This window comes from Diadema antillarum, unplaced genomic scaffold, assembly GCF_040938485.1.
Source record: "Diadema antillarum isolate AM-2024a unplaced genomic scaffold, OU_Dant_1.0 seq00000637_RagTag, whole genome shotgun sequence".
Classification (NCBI taxonomy): Eukaryota; Metazoa; Echinodermata; class Echinoidea; order Diadematoida; family Diadematidae; genus Diadema; species Diadema antillarum.
The window spans coordinates 1,502,537-1,519,514 of NW_027271554.1; the positions used below are offsets into that span (position 1 = coordinate 1,502,537).

A 16,978-nucleotide genomic window follows, 5' to 3' on the forward strand; every position below is an offset into this window, starting at 1 on the left:
GACTTCATACTGACTGTTCAAGAAGTATTTTGTATAAATTACCCAGACTTTAAAATTTCGTAACTTTAATCCTTAATCTTTGTCCGATTTTAATTAAATTTTCACTTTTCTGTGAATGAAATATGACCCTTTCTTATCAGACTTAACTTTTATCTAACTAGTCAGGAAGTTAAATTGAAGCCTTTCATACAACGTGTAGAGTATCACGATGTTGATATAAAAGTGGAAACACTTTTAATTAATGGCCAATGACGACACAGTTCAATCAAACATAGAAAAACTTCACAATAGCAACCAATTATGATGTGAGAAAATGATATTTGTAAAGTCATCTACTGGTGATGTACCGTTCTCCCTGAATCACAAAAAAAATGCAATTCTTCTGCGTCGCATTCACAAGCATGACCCCAACATCATCTATATACAATACGATGATAACAATAGTATGATAATATAATCAATATACAGTTTGTCTATCTGAGGCTGTAAGGGGAGGTCAAAACGGAAGGAACGGCTGAAAACAGTCCTGTAGTGGAGCCGTTGCAGCCCATGTGGGTAAGGCCACAGTCTCTAACTTTCTATATCCCCGGTTTTAATAGAGTTGACTGGTGGCAGCAGTTGTACCCCAGGTGAGGAATTTTGTCCTCATTGACTCTCATTGACTCTGCCATCAGAGGTGAATATAAGCAACCAATAATGAAGTAACTTTCTCATTAAAGTTCAGAGCTTCTGTAGTGGCCATGTTAAATCAAAAGACATAGGTCCTGTGTACACACACAGGCGGAAGATGACGTTACTAGTAATTCATCTGATCTCTGTACTCTGCGGACATTGACGTGACAGTCTACTGCAACCCTAGAACACTGGTTCTTGAAGAGAGAGAATATTTAGATTTTTCCATGCAATATGATGAAGCCATTTCATCTTTAATCACTTCCACAGTATCTATACTATAGTAAGCTGAAATGAAAACAGCATGCAACATGATGTCATACTGAACTCTATGATGAAACTGTCATACACACCACAAAAATCCTTTCACAATTTTAGAACAAAAATCATTCTATATCAAGTACTATAAAAGGTACAAATTTTAACATGAGTAATTTTTTGCACTCAAGAAGGTAGAATTAATTTTAATCTTGCAGATTTATGTAGATAAAATATTACACACTTCATGCAAAAATATGCAATTCAATGTTTAAAGACTCATATTCAGCTAGCTGAGAATCTGTGATATTATAACACCCCCCATGTATACACTGATAAACACACACCCTGCTAACAATAGCATTCTACACACAATACTGTGTACATAAGCCACCAGTCCGCAACACACGTATCAAGCCCCAAGTGGCACAAATAAAAACACAACACTAAATACAATTTTAATGCATCCGTTGGTAATAAAAGACAGTTAGCCTGAGTAAACGCCACAAGTCAAAAGAGCTACACTCCTATAAAATATTTGTATGGCAAGGCATGCTGAGCTGTGCAGCTGACTGAAAATTTGGGTGAAATATGAAGAATAGGCAGGATTATTCTTTTGACAGTTGTGAGCATGAAGTCATCTATGACACTCACTAGTCATGGTAGAAATTGTGGCTATGTATTGTGATATTTTTAGATATTAAAATGGTATATTTGTTCAATGTTTCACATGTTTGCTGTATAATATAATTATCAAATTGCATCCCTTATTCACATATTGCATGAATTTGAGAAACCAAATTTCTGTTCTTTAGAGCTATTATTTCATTATGATTTTTGCTATTCATTATTAGTATTTCACGAGGTAGAATACGACAAAAAGTTAATAATCTCTTTCACATAAGCCATACGTAGTCACTGCTTTTGGGTGCAGAATTTAAAAAAAAAAAAGAAAACCTCTTGCTAGGCTTCCAGCTAAATTCTAAATTGGTACCACATTTTAAAAAGATGAAAGTTTCCTAAATCTATATTGATCACATTAAAAAACTGGGTTGGGCAGACTTGCTGAATGTAACCCACTCCATCTCCAGTGTAAGATATATGCAGTGAAAATTCAGAGGTGCCAATTTGAGGATTACGATGATGATCACTTCTGCAGTTTAAAAAAAAAATTCCCCCCGGAATTGATGGATTAATATTTGAAGCAGAGACAAACAGCAATGTCTGCAATCTGAACCACAGTACCGTCAAGAACGGGGGCCCGGATGCTGAGATCAAGATGCGGTTGCCAAATTTTGTGCCCACCACTTTATTAACCCTTTGTCTACCAGAACATGGTGCATTGTCAAATATTTAGGTCTTAGGGATGACAGAGGCTGGTAGGAGAAGGGTTAACGGCTGACCAGCTGTCAGCTGGCGACACCTAGCCTCCTAAGGTGACGATCGCTGGTGACAACGGTTGGCAACAGGACAAAAAAAAAAGGGAGGAAAAAAAAAATCCCCTAGTTGGCAGCCATTCCATTCAACCAAGTTTGTTTTTTATCAAAGTCTTGTAGAAATAGTTCAGAACCCTTTGCTGACTAATTACGGAGGTGTTAGGGGGAAAAATGTTAAAGGTAGCATTCTTGTTGGGGCCAACAACTGTGTTTAAAGGCGACTCCATAACATAGCTTGCTTGTAGGCTTTTTGTCATTTTATCGAGAAATCTCTAAATGATGCAGTAATAAATCCTATCAAATCAAATCAAGTATTACTGGGTTATTCAGAACAGAACACACTGCACCTCACAGAAGGAAAATCTAAAATGAAAATGTAATGATTTTTATTAGATGCAAAAGCATCTTCAAAAGAGTTTTAATTTTCTACAATCAAAGTGGCTGGGATGTGTACATCACCTAAACTGCACCTGTAAACCCTCTTTGCTTTTCCTCATAATTTTTAAAGTGATTGAAGCAGGGAAGACTAGCAAAAGGGAACAAAACCTACAAAGAGTTTCTAGAAAACAAAGAACCTTAAGAAGAAGAAACTCTTTTTTCATGCTTGTGTTTTGTCTTATTTTGTTGTTCTTTTTTAACACTTGATCGAGTAACGGAACCAACACTGTGTTTGGACCAGAAGGACTTTTCATGTCTGGAAGACTTGAATAAAAATCTGGTAATGACTTTTGGGGGGAAACAATCAGAAAAAAAAATGACTTCAAACATCTTTGCTTTTCTTTCATGATCATGTGAAAGGAGGACGCAAAATGAAAAAAAAAACGAAACACAACTATTAAGACCAGTGGTCTCTAATGACTGAAATAAAGACAAATTGTAAAGTAAAGTTGTATTTTGTTGGTTCTGTTTTTCAAGGGTTTACAAAATGTAGACTACCCATAGAGAAGCTGGTAGCAAATGAGTTAAGTTTTTGAAACCTCAGTGACATGTCAAGCGACACGATGGTCCCGCCAAGCACGAGAGCACATATCACTCATTCGAGCACATGGCACGTGGACGGTAGTTGTTAACTAGACCAGAACAAACCCAGGCCATGAGAACAATACCGCGACACCTAAAGACTATAGTTCGAATCTGGTAGCATGCACCCTGCATTTACTGTACGAAGGCAACAAAAATGTTACAGGCCTGTACACACATACTCATGCATGTGCACACGCGTACACACGCACACACACACACACACACACACACACAAACACACACAGGCTTGGGCATGCCAGTGCATTCAGCGAGAGAATATATACAGCTGTACGTACACGTGTATGTATGTAAGCATATACAAGAGTATCTGATTTAACTTAATCACACAGCTTCATTAATCTCACAGTGTCACCTGCAATGTCTGGCACAACTTGGCCCTGTGTAACTTGCTTCTGAGGCGACTTTTTAATAGCCACATTGCTGCACATCTGTTTCAGACACGACTCCTCCCCATTCCCCCCCCCTTTTTTTTTCATCTTCGATACTCGTGCATTCGGCCTAGGGACAACAAATTTTAAAGTGCATGCTTAACACGTTGAAGACGAGTTCCAAGTACACTCATGCAGGTATCTACGGGAAATGAGTGTTGTAGAAAATTAGCCCGTCCTCAACGGGTTAACGACATCTGGGTTCAGCATGCACAGTCCATTAAATCGAGACATCCAATATCACCTCGCCCTACAAAACTGCATGGTTCATTGGGATTGTACTCGCTATAAGGGATACAAACTCCAATCTATTTCAATACAAAACAACAAAAAGTAAAAGGGTTAAAGATGCTCCTTATGAAAAAAAACAAAAAAAAAACTCTGTTATGGCAAGTTGAATTAATAAAGCATGAATTCAAACAAACACCCCAAAAACCGTTAGACTGTATCACAACCGCAGACAATTTTGGCCGAAACAAATATGGCATTTCTGCCTCTACTGCACAACCGTGACCCTTTAACAACAAGCCGTCACACCCAAAGGAACAGCAATAAATTCAGTTATTTGTTTGATCTCTATTCCTACCTAGACATACCATTCAAGCTGGGTACACGTGGGAAACTTTGATTATGCACATTCCAGGTGCCTTTAAAACTTCCCACTTAACTACCACAATTGAGGTACTGTCTATACTCAAAGTGCAATTCAATCCCATGCTAAAGTTGAAATAAACAAAATTAAATAAACAGGCTTGTGTAGGTTTCATCAAATTCTGCCCCCCAAAAAATATGGAATTCTGGAGTTTTACACATTTTCATGAAGCAATTACTAGATAGTACAGTCAGGCAGCAAGCATATAATGTGAAAAATTGATAATGCCACGGCCTCGCATCTTTTACCATTACATGTAAATCTCTCTCAAATCTCCCTAGTTATGATTTGAATACAAAAAGAAAATCTATCTCCTTTTCACCACATCTTTGGTGTGTTGCAATAACCTGGGTAATGATGACTTTTGTAGTTGCTATAATTAAAGTTATCGACAAAAAACATAATTTTCATCATGCTTTGTACAAGAACCAATAGGAGAGTTCAGAGTTTATGACATCATCAACCCGTCCATCCCTCCCCCCCCCCCCATTTAATTTGCATATAATGGTAGTGACAAAAACATGCAGGAATTTAAAGACCCGTTATTATGGAAAACACCTTGGAGTGGGAAGGCTGGCCAAACATGGATATATTCGAGAATCCATGTACAATTGCACACACCTTTTCAGAGACTCCAACTCTCCAGCTTTCGACGGGAGATCTCCCGCCGAAATCTGATTTTTGCAAAATCTCCCGTTCTCCCGCTTGACATTTAATTTCTCCCGCCCTGGCTTTGTATCTCCCGCTTGAAATGATTTCTTACTTATTGCCATCGTATGTTGAAAAATAAGCCGTAGATTGCACAAGAGAGCATCTAGAACCCTAACTGTTAGCTATAGAGCTTCCAGGAAACCGGGCTGCAAGGAACTCCGCGCTCGTAATATGCGCTTCGCGCACATCATATTGGAGTCTCCCGTTTGCTCGGGGTTTCAGGCGGGATAATCTCCAGATCAGAGGGTGCTCGGGGTTGGAGTCTCTGCCTTTTCTCACTGATCTCTATGCAAGCACACACGCAGTTGAAGAATCTTGACTGGAGTCGAGCGTTACCGATGAGCATACATGTAAGCTTCAATGCACATATTTGCTGACACATGGCCGACAGGCGCTATTCATGGTTGTCGAATGTAACCCAGCAGACAGCGAATGAAGATGGATTCAACCTGACCATCCATGTTTCCCCATACCATTGGGCCTTTTAACCCCCCCCCCCCCCCCCCTTGAGGACGAGTCCCGAGTATACTCGGGCGAAGGTCTATGGGAAATGCGTGTTGTAGCAAAATCAGTCCTTCCTCAATGGGTTAAAATTCCAAAGCTTGCTCATCTTAATAGTGTGTGTTTTTTTATACCAGAATAGCAGGACCAGTACATTCTTATGTAAATACATGAGGAGGGTGCTTGTTTGCCTCACATCCATCACAAATTTCAAATTTACATGCTGCTCAACACAGGCACAAAAAAATGTTGTCGCAAAACCATGGAGTACACAAGGTCTGTTATAATGCTGACATATTGTGACACTAAATACCATGCTGCTTGAGCTTTCTGTGTATACTGCAGTATAATCGAGAAGTTAAAAAAAAAAATGATTATCAACACTCATGAAGTCATTCAATTTAAAATTATTCCACTGCTGAATGCAATAGTAGATCACTGAAACATTTCTGATGGCTTCATTGCTTTATTTTGAGGACACATTTTACTGCTGTGCAATCCTGGGGGCAAACAAAGATAAATACCAATGCATTCTGATCATTTTGTTTCCAAAGATATCATAGACATGTCTTGTTCTCGTGTTTTGTTTCGTAAAACTCTCCCCTTCCAACCCACCACCCTCCTCTCCCCATCCCACACTCCCCCTTCCCAGTCCCCACCGTCCCTCTACCCATTCCCAACCCTCTCCCTTTCTATCCCCACCCTCCCCTTCCCAAGACTCCCCTTTCCTCCCAATTCTAAACTTGCCCTATTCACATCACCCAACCTCTCTATTTTCATATCCCACTTTTCCTTTCCCATCCCCATCCTCCCTTTCAATTCCCCACTCTCTCCTTCCCATCCCCATCTTCTCCTTCAACCCCCCCATCCCCCACCTTCCTCTCCTATCACTATCCCCCTTTCAATCCTAAACTCTCTCATTCCCTACCCTGCCCTTTCCCATTCCCCATCCTTTCCCTTCCCATTCCCCATCCTCCCCCTTCCCATCCCCTACTCCTCTTCCCACCATCCCCCTCCCCTTCCAATCCCTACCCTCCTGTTTCCCATTCCTTACTCTCCCCCTTTCTCAATCTCCAACCTTTCTCCCTTCCTATCCCCCGCACCTCGGGCCTCCTCTTCCGATTCCCAGCCCTCCCCCTTCCCAACCCCGCTCCTCTCCCCACCATCCCCTCCCTCAAATTCCCTACCCCCTTCCGATCCCTACCCTCCCACTTCCCATTCCTCACTCTCCCCCTTCTCAATCTCCAACCCTTTCCCCTTCCTATCCCCCACCCTTCCTCTTCCCATCCCCTACCCTCCCCTTTCAATTCCTACCCTCAGGCTTCCCATTCTCCACCCATCTGCACCCTCCTCTCCTATTCCCCACCAACCCCCACCCATCCCCCATCCTCTCCTCCAATCCCCCACCTCCCTTCCCATCCCCAACCCTCCTCCTTCCCATCCCCCACCCTCCTCCCCCCCCCCTACCCCATCCTCATATGGGTGGCAGTGAAGACAGAAGAGTCAGTTACCTTGTCGGCAGGTGAGCTGAGAAGATTGATGAGTAACCGGATGACCTGGTGGTTCCCCTCCCTAACTACGGCGACGCGGTGCTTGGCGTCCACTGCCAGGTTGCTCAGCGCTGCCGCACAGTAGTATTGGATGTCGGTGTCGCGGGACTGGAGCAGGGTCATGAAGGTCGACACTGCACCATGATTGACTAACACTGTCCTGTTGGAATCTGCAAATCACAAAACAGGGTTCTGATATTAGAGTATGAAAAAATGTTTGATCTACTTTGAAGGAGCACGTAGATCCCTTGTCCATTAGTTATTCTGCATAATGAGCAAGTTGATGATGTCACACCCTCACAATTTTCCGTATGTTATATATGAAATTCAGAAAATTTTTTGTTTTTAGCTAATACAACTAGAAGCATGTTCCCATACCAAGATATATCAGAGTTAGCATTTGCTCTTTTTTATTTTGGGTATGCTGGATTTTGCCGTTATAAGAGGGTTTAACATAGCCAGTTTTTTTTTTTCCAAAAATGGGCTCACCCAATTGTTAGAAGAAAAAAAAAAATGACAGTGTCAGGACAGGTATGAGCGGGTCAACAAAACAGACCACCAAAACAGAAAAAGAACAAAACAATTCTGCCACCAAAACAATTTTTCCCCCAAGATAAAATGCATGTTAAAGACCCTGTCTATCGTGGCCAACTATCTATAATGGCCACTCTTTCTGTCTCCCTTGGGTGGCCGCAATAGAGTATGTCTGACCAATAATTTTTGGGATAAAATCTGTATACATACTGACCTATGTGAGTGAGATTGAGGAGGGGCGCCAGCCGCGTTGCGTTGCACCCGAATGTCGGGGACGACGTCAGGGAGATGAGCGGAGGGACACCATTGCACGAGACAATTGCCATTTTGTTGGTATCTGGGGAGGACAAGAAATGGAGGAGGTAGAAAAAAAAAAAAGATAGAGAGAGAGAAAATGATAGAGAACAGATTATCACTACCAGCAGCTCAGCCTAAGAGGCTTACAAAGTGATCTTTGGTTCCTCTTCCTAGTTTACAACACTAACCCATTGAGAACGAGTCCCGAGTATACTCGGGCAAGTGTCTGTGGGAAATGCGTGTTGTAGTAAAATCAGCCCGTCCTCAATGGCTTACTGACAGCAGGTGTACTTTTGGGGGGGGGGGGGGGGGAGGGGTTTCAATCTGAGGAACAAGAGAGAAAAACCAGGAAGAAGTTCCTCCCACTTTCAAAGAGAGCAGACTGCTGTATTATGCTCTTTTTAAAAACATCTTTTTTTTCTGGTTTAGCTGAATATGGCAATTTTCCAAGAGATACTTCTGGACCTTGTGCCTGCATACTGTTTGTATCTTAAAAAAAAAAAAAATAGAGAGAGAAAGAGAGGAGAAGACGAGGAAGAGGAAAGGTGAAAACTGAAGCTAGTCACCTCCCTTTAATCAGGACTCACACAAACTAGTCACCTCCCTTTAACCAGGACTCACACAAACTAGTCACCTCCCTTTAACTCTTAACGTGCCATGGTCGCCGATCGGCGACCATAGTCCTGACGTGCCATGGTCGCCGATCGGCGACTAAGAAGAGCAAGAAAACTCCTGCTCATTAAAGTGTTTGTGGTATCATAATTACTTGCACTATGAAACTGCCATTGATATATAATGATAGCAGATAATTGTATCTATCGTTTGAACTAAATATTTGTGTATGCTTACATAGGATTTTTTAGAGTAAATTCATGATTTTTCGACAAGGTATGTTTTCTTCGCGCCGGGAAAATTCGGCGTGAGCGCACCCTCTGTGAGCTGTGTATAAATCAAAAGTCTCATTGGTAAACCACGCGTGTGTACGCTATTGAGTCTGCGTGTCTTTTCTATGAGGTTCCAGTCGTCTTGTTCCGCTTGGATGCTGTCCTGCGGGACGGCTGAAAGCATGCTTTCATTTTGTCCCTCAGAGAAGGTCAGCTTTTATTTTGACGGTCAAGCCTTTCATCCTTTTGTCTGTTTGATGTACTGTAATCGTCCCGACGCTTACATACAATCAGATACAAAAGAAGAAAACGCCTTTGTCCTTGTGTATGCACGCGTACCAGCAAGCGAAAACTTGACTCGTGAACTAAGCCGCACGGCACATCCATATAATTTGCGTTGACGTGATCGTCATTGTTTTTAGCCTGTCATTGCCGGTCTCCTTGTCCAAATGAAAGTGAATACCAGGAGAAATTTAGGTTGGCGTACTTTAGGACTAAAGACAGAATGGTAGAAAAAGAGGGGGAGGTGAAAAGGGTATAAAAATACCCAGGTATAGTCCCCTTTTGTGTATGAATGTGTCATTACATAATATCATTAGCGCTAGAAAGAGTTCGATATACACACCTTGAGAAAGGGAAGTACTGAATACATAATGCAGCTGGTATGGTATTGCCCGACATCATAGTAATTTCGTACGCATATTTCTACGTACTTACGATCTTCAATACTCGCGGGACCTCGTAGACTGGCCTCACAAATCGTTTATAAGGACTGAAACCGCAAAAATAGAATGCAATACAAAAATGCAAAAACGTTAAGAAATTCACATTTTACCTCAGATTTAGAAGAAGATGTCGATTTATCGCAAGATTTTATCATGGGAACTATTCAAAATGTTCGTATTAGACATTTTGCGGTGAGAAAAAAAATGAGCCTCATTAGCCGATTCTTTTTCTCTTTGTCCTCCCCTCGGTAAGAATACTAGTAGGTACATGTAGTGAACCTTGGGTAAGAATTGTGGTTCTGGTGCAAGAACAAGATGTGAAAGCATTGACTATGCCATTACGAAAATCATGTACCTAATTATAATGCGATTTTTTTTTTGCGGTTGTAAAAGACAACTTTTGATTTTTTTTTTAAATTTTTGGAGAGAAAGATATACTTGAAGCCTATTCTCCAAAAACCTGAGTGAATAATTTGCGTACTTTTGCTGAATTCGTATTTTCAGGACTTTGTGAATAACCGGTGTTATTTTTTGCCGACATTTCATCCACTATGTGCTGAATTCAAAGCCACAAAAAAAAAGGCGTTCGGTGATACGATCCGCTCTCCTACTGTATACATAGTAAACGATTCATAGACATTCACAAAGCACACATCGCGATAGCTAATGTCCTATCTTTTTGGCCCTTTGTATGCGTTTATTGTGTACTTTCTTCTGACGATAAGTGTCCCATGTTTTGCAAAATGGTAAAGTGCTCAACAAAACTAGTCAACAAAAGGAATTCCAATGTTGACATTGATCAAATCCAAAAACGTACGTGAAGGACTTTCCAAGATAGCGGAAGTCATTCAAACTGACTAAACTCTCACTAAAACCCTGTGGACTTACGAACCTTATTGCTATCTGCACCGCGTAGTGCGCCGTGTTTTCATTTCTGTTGTTGTTATCGTACGTATCGAGGGCTGCAAATTATTATGACGTTACACTTCTGAAGATCGTTTTATAACGGATTTTTGACTCGGTGAAAAATCCATCGGAAATACAAAATAAAGATATTACTTTTGACATTTCTGGGCAATGAATCGAACCGCGATATGTCTTTATTTCTTCTTATTGTTGTTGTGTATCAATGAGCTCCTCATATACTTGGCGAGCAACTCTCTTGCACTTCCTCTTCTACAAAATTTCGTGAATAAATTTGGCAAATACAACAGATCACAGTACTGTAGGCTGTCTTACTTGACACCTGATGCTGTTTTACGTAATTTGTGCAAAGTGCAACGTGATTTTGACCTTTTTTTAGCTTAGCTTTTTTGTTCTAATCTAAGATAGAACTAAGTGTACCTGTATAATCAAACCTTTTGTTGTGGAACTTGCCTTGATTCTTGTTTGTGTGTTGTTTGATATGTGTGTGTGTGTGTGTGTTCTTTTTTTTTTGGGGGGGGTACTATCCATACAAACGATCAAGACGCAGCCTTTTTCAATATTCAATAATTGGTGTAATTTGGTCATACAAGAATGTCGTTAACTCAAATCTTTACTTCACAAAATAAGTGAAGAAGTCGAGGTAAAATTATTATATCTCTCTATGATATATGAATAACTTCAAATTATTGTTGTAACGTTAACCTCAATATCCATCTGTCCCTTCTCTCTCTCTCTCTCTCTCTCTCTCTTTCTGACAGAATCGCTTTGTCTCTCAAACTCTTGTTGTTACTAATACCCTATTGGCGAATTTCATTTCTTCTTTTTTTTTTCTCTCTCTCTCTTTTTTTTTTGGGGGGGGGGGAGAACTATATACTCTAAAGAGGAATTGCTGTACAAGGCTTCGTGCATTGTTTCTTCGTACCTTGCGTCTCGTATGATTTGATGCGGATATAAAAACTGTTAGCTTACATGTTGACGTTGTTGTACAGTACGTTTGCATGGAGTGTATGATTTGATGAATTCCTTTGTTGTGCATGTTTTTAGCTTCGCTTATTATACTTTTCCAACCTTACATGCAACTAAGTGTGCTAATAATCATACTCTTGCTTTGTTTGTATGTGTGCTTTTGAGTCTTGTTTGTCGGTTGTTTATTTGATTTTGTGTTTTTAGGCGAAGAAGAAACTGACGACCTCGATCTATGTATGTATACAATATATATATATATAAATATATATATATATATAGAGGGAGAGAGTAAGAAATATACGCATATTATATACTTATATATTTATATATATATATATGTATATATACATATATATATATATATGTATATATACATATATATATATATATGTATATATATATTATATGCACACATGTTTATTATTATTATTATTATTATCGTTATACTGTATGTCATAGATAACTATTTTTGGAACGTCGAGTTCCATTTCCATTCGTCACTTTCTCTCTCTCTCTCTCTCTCTCTCTCTCTCTGTCTTTCTGGCAATAGTATTCTCTCTTCAAACTGATCTCACTCCACATATACAACCTGTTATTGAATATACATTGCACCTTCTCTCGTCAATATCTCTAGATACTACTAGTATCCTTCAGTAGTTACATACACTTCAGTTTTGCAATCTCACTATAATTGATCAGCTTTGATCTGACATTACACACTCAGCAACGCTGATTAAATTACAAATAAGAAACAGATGAGTATAGTTTATCTCTTTCACTCGTCACTGTGAATAATGCTTTATTTTCAATTCCTCATTCACACGATGACTAGTGATATCCGGAAAAGAATTCACTGCTCTTACATTGACAACTTACATGCATGTAATATGTGGTGATATGACAATTACTTATTCAAATGCGATCGTGGAACTCGCTGTAAAATCATGACAGCGGCTACTTATTGTTGAAGAGCCAAGGAATAATTACACAATGACATAAATAACCCCACATAATCTAAAGTTTGATAAGATACACCATTGAATTCATAAACACGACAATATACCATCGAGATTCAGAATTGCCACTGACAAGTATACATTGTAAGTGTAATGAGCACTACACAAATCCATAATTCCATAATTTGTCGGACATATGTATGTATACAAAATAAATTACTAGTACAAGTTGATAATAAACTTGCTAGTGGCACAATCACTGGCATATCACTGGTTACTCATGGGGATCGATTTGACCCATAATATCAACCTTTTCTGATAATACAAGAACTTGTGAGCTACATCTCAATAAATTATCACATTGTCATTGATATTTTGTGTATAACCATATCATCAATATGAACGTTTATCTCTTTGTACAGTATTTGATTTTTTTTAATGCTATTAATTACTATTTCGAAGACTTACGGATAATAAATAACCAATCCTTACAATTACGGGAATATCACCATTATTGTAATGTACATACATTGTGTGTACACTGTAAATAGGCAATGTAATATGAGAGATAACTTGGCAGAGAAATTCATGTCTAAAGATTTCACGTTACCCTGGCTAATGACATAATCATTGGTAATTGGGATCGATTTGACAGACAATAACCACCTGGTTTTGTGTACATGCAAATGAGTACAAGTGAGAGTACACGGAACGTTTCTTCTGGGGTGAAGTTCAGACAGATATCGCGATTATACTTCAATACATCTCAGTCTTGGATCGTAAAACCAATAATGTCCATGTAATTCAAGTTTCAAGTTTCAAGTTTCAAGTTTATTTCATATTTCCATTTCTCAGTGATGGGATCACAAAATGATTGACAATAAAACAAAAGTACAAAACATATACAACCATATCTTATGTTTGAAGAAAAAAAGACAAACTAACATTACACACAAATATAAATGGTCATTTTCATCTGAGGATATCACAAATAAATGTCAGAAATATGATGGGGCCTACATAAAAGCAATGACGCTTGTAAAAACTGTAGGTTCCCGAATTTATAGGCGTGAAATTATACGGAGAACGGACATGTTTATCTCGACCAACTTAAATTGTACCAGTGCAAAATCAGTATTAAAAACGAACTAACGAACCACATGAATACTTTAGTATCGCTTAAACGAGACTGTACATATTTCGCCGTGTTTACACACACACACACACACAAAGTGCTATAACGGTATCGTGAAGTAACTTGGAGCTGCAGACAAAGACAAAAGACTGGGGGTATTAAAAAAGAGAATGTTGCTAAGAGCCGGGTAGTGTGTATCCACTAAGTAATAGCCGTTTTAGTTTGCGTTTGAAGGTGAATAAGGATAAGGAAGAAGTAATATCTTGAGGGAGGTCATTCCAGTATCTGGGTCCAGTAAACATAATTGTTTTCTTTGCAAAAATAGTGCGAGTACGGGGAAGGTGATAGGCGTCACTCTGACGAGTGGGGTAGCAATGAATAGAGCGATTTCTTTTGAACATGTGAATAAAAACGGATGGTAATTCATTAGTTGTTAGTTTATACATGAAAATTCCAAGATTATAATAAAATAGGTCTGGAATTTTCAGAATTCTGTTTTGATGAAAAAAACAGTTGGTATGAGCAAAATATCCGGCGTGGTTTATAATTCTTATTGCTCGCTTTTGAATGCGAAGAAGGGAATCTAATAGTAAATTGATTGCGTTTCCCCACGCCAAAATTCCATAATTAAAGTGTGGAGATATTAAAGAAGAATATATACTCTGCAAAATATAAACAGGGAACAAATGTTTAAGCTTGTTTAAAATTCCAATATTTCTGGACAAAATTTTACTTACAAAATTAATATGAGTTTTCCAGGATAATTCTCGGTCAATCCAAAGCCCTAAAAACTTCGCGTTATTGACCTGCGTTAAACATATATCATTTATTTTGATCTCATGTGGGACAACATTCAAAGAATTACTGAATACCATATAATAAGTTTTTTCTATATTCAGGGATAATTTGTTGGCATAAATCCAGGATTGCACAGACCTAAGCTCAATATTCATCATATCAATTAATGTATTAGGGTCTCGATGAGAACAAAACAAACTTGTGTCATCAGCAAAACAAATAAATGATAAAATTGGCGATTATGGTATGTAATTACAGATTATGGTATGTAATTACAATGAATCATGCACCTGGAAATGCTTGCCATCTGTGAGCTGTAATTTGAACATGCATATTCTATAAGCAACGGTAGACAGGCCTATACACGACAAGTTCATGACATTGTTTAGAGTTCATGTCATCAGAAGACTCAGTGTTTGTGACCTATGATCGGAAATCTTTTCTGGTGTGGTAGATCTCGAAACACGGGATGCAACACATAGCAAGTCCACATTGTCGGCAGTATGTCCTCGTCTGTCTTCGCCTTCCCCTCCTGCGGTCCGAACACACGTAGCAGTCAGGACGATGTTGTCGATCTTCGAACTCTGCTGGGAAGTGGCGCTCAGTCAGTCTTGCCTCGTTGTCGGCGATGGGAGGTGACGGTGTCCGACGATAGCGAGATGCTCTGTAGCCGTTCAGCAGACCCTCAATCACCCGACATCTGAAGTCGCGCGTGGACATCTTGTGGCCAGCCATGCGAAATGCGATGTAAGCGTTCACGAGAGCTACTTCCATGGTGAAGTGGTAGGTTACGCGGTATCCCTTGATTTTCTTATGAGGGTAGCGGTAGTAGGACATGCGTTGATCCATTTTGTCCACGCCGTTCATGAACCTGTTGTACACGTCAACAGTTGCTGGCTTCTGAATCGTACGGCGACCTCCTTCGGCGTTCTTACTCCGTATCTGCTTCTGTTTGAGATCGTTGCTGCTGACGGTCGACAGCACGTTCACGAGTTTCACGTCATGCCAAGTCACTGCTGACATCTCCCTCCCTTTGGCGAAAAACACGGGATCGTCACCTTTCGCAAGGTGCAGACCACCACGTCGGATCTCTTCTGGAAGTCCTCGTCGGTTGCTCCTCACCGTTCCACAGGCTCCAAGTCCGTTCCGTGACAGATCCTCGTAGAGCTTTACGGAACTATAATAGTTGTCCATCACGATCACGCGATCCGTGTTGTAGAATGGCTCCGTCAGCTGTTTCACCAGGGCTTCAGTGGCGCTGTCCCCATTGTCTTGTCCCTCGGCTCCGACATACTGCCGCCACCGCAGACAAAATCCCGTTTGGGCGTCACAGAGCATCCAGAATTTTATCCCCCATTTCCGTGGTTTGTTTGGGATGTACTGTCTGTAGGAGATTCTTCCTTTGAACGGCGCCAAGCTCTCGTCGATTGACAGGTATCCCCCGGGAAGGAAATGCTCAAGGTACGTCGGCTGGGACATATCGATGAGGGGGCGCGTCTTGTGAAGGGGGTCGAAACCGGGCTGTCCACGGGGCACGAGCTTCTCGTTGTCATTGAAATGTAGGAAGGTGTTCAATAGCTGAAATCGATTCCTGGAAATGACGTCGGCAAACCCAGGAGTCACTAAGATGTCGGAGTTCGTTTCCCAGTACTGAGGCACAGATGGCTTTGACACCAGTCCCATCGCTATTTGAAGTGCGGTGAAAGCGCGTATCTCCTCCTCATCGGTGTCCAGCCATACGCCGAATCGAGACGCCTCTGGGAGGGGCGCTGGGCAATCGAAGAATTGTTGCGCATACTTGTTCGTTTCATCTGCTATGTGGGCAAAGATGGAAGTCGGATAGAACTTCGTAAAAAAGTCCACTGGCTCCAATCCTTCAGCGTCGAAAAGTAGTCTGGGTTGGTCGTCATACACTCGTCGACTTGACTTGAATCGCTCGTCAGGCTCAAGTCTCCGCCAATCGTGATCGGAGAGTGGTTCAGCATGAGTTGTTGGATGAGGCGCAGGTAGATCATTGAGGTGGTCATCGTCACCTCCATCAGCTTCGTCGCCTGACGAGTCTTCAAACAGTGATTCACCGTGCTCTTCAAACTCCGGGAGAAGACGTGAGGAATCACGTTCTTCTGTGCTTTCACTGCTACGAGATGATTGCGTGTCTTCTTCCCAGTTGTTATCTACAATATCCTCGATTTCGAAGTCAGAGTCCAACATGAAATCACGGACCTCATCGGCAGTGAACTCACGCCTTCGCCGTTTTCTCGGTGGAGCCATAGAAGCAAACACACTTTAGCTCATTCAGGAGAGACTGATAGAGTATTTAGAGATTATGAAGCAGTAACGTTGTTGAATCGCAGGAGAGATCGAGATAAATGATGATCACTGGCAATTTCCCCCTTCTTATGTAAGTCAATGTGATCAGTTCAGGTGATAGAATAGCAGGATTAAAACTATCAACGTTCGATACCTTCGCCAATCACGTATAAGCAAAGGTTATTATAGCTCTA

At 40.5% G+C, this 16,978-nt stretch overlaps 2 protein-coding genes across 2 annotated transcripts in view; both read right to left on the reverse strand.

The window, feature by feature from the left end:
* Positions 1-16,978, reverse strand: part of LOC139736360 (uncharacterized) — a 74,159-nt gene that overhangs the window by 26,644 nt on the left and 30,537 nt on the right. The window contains exons 6-7 of the mRNA XM_071647115.1: positions 8,001-8,123; positions 7,214-7,422 (exon numbers count right to left, since the gene is read on the reverse strand). Of these exons, the coding sequence (XP_071503216.1) occupies positions 7,214-7,422; positions 8,001-8,123 (332 nt within the window). The remainder of the gene's footprint in view (positions 1-7,213; positions 7,423-8,000; positions 8,124-16,978) is intronic.
* Positions 14,752-16,745, reverse strand: LOC139736358 (piggyBac transposable element-derived protein 4-like). The gene has a single exon (XM_071647114.1). It carries the CDS (start codon positions 16,743-16,745, stop codon positions 14,898-14,900), a length of 1,848 nt encoding a protein of 615 aa, XP_071503215.1. The 3' UTR covers positions 14,752-14,897.

Excerpts from the sequence above, each read along its gene's own strand:
- LOC139736358 (XM_071647114.1), bottom strand. The coding sequence starts at position 16,745 with ATGGCTCCACCGAGAAAACGGCGAAGGCGTGAGTTCACTGCCGATGAG.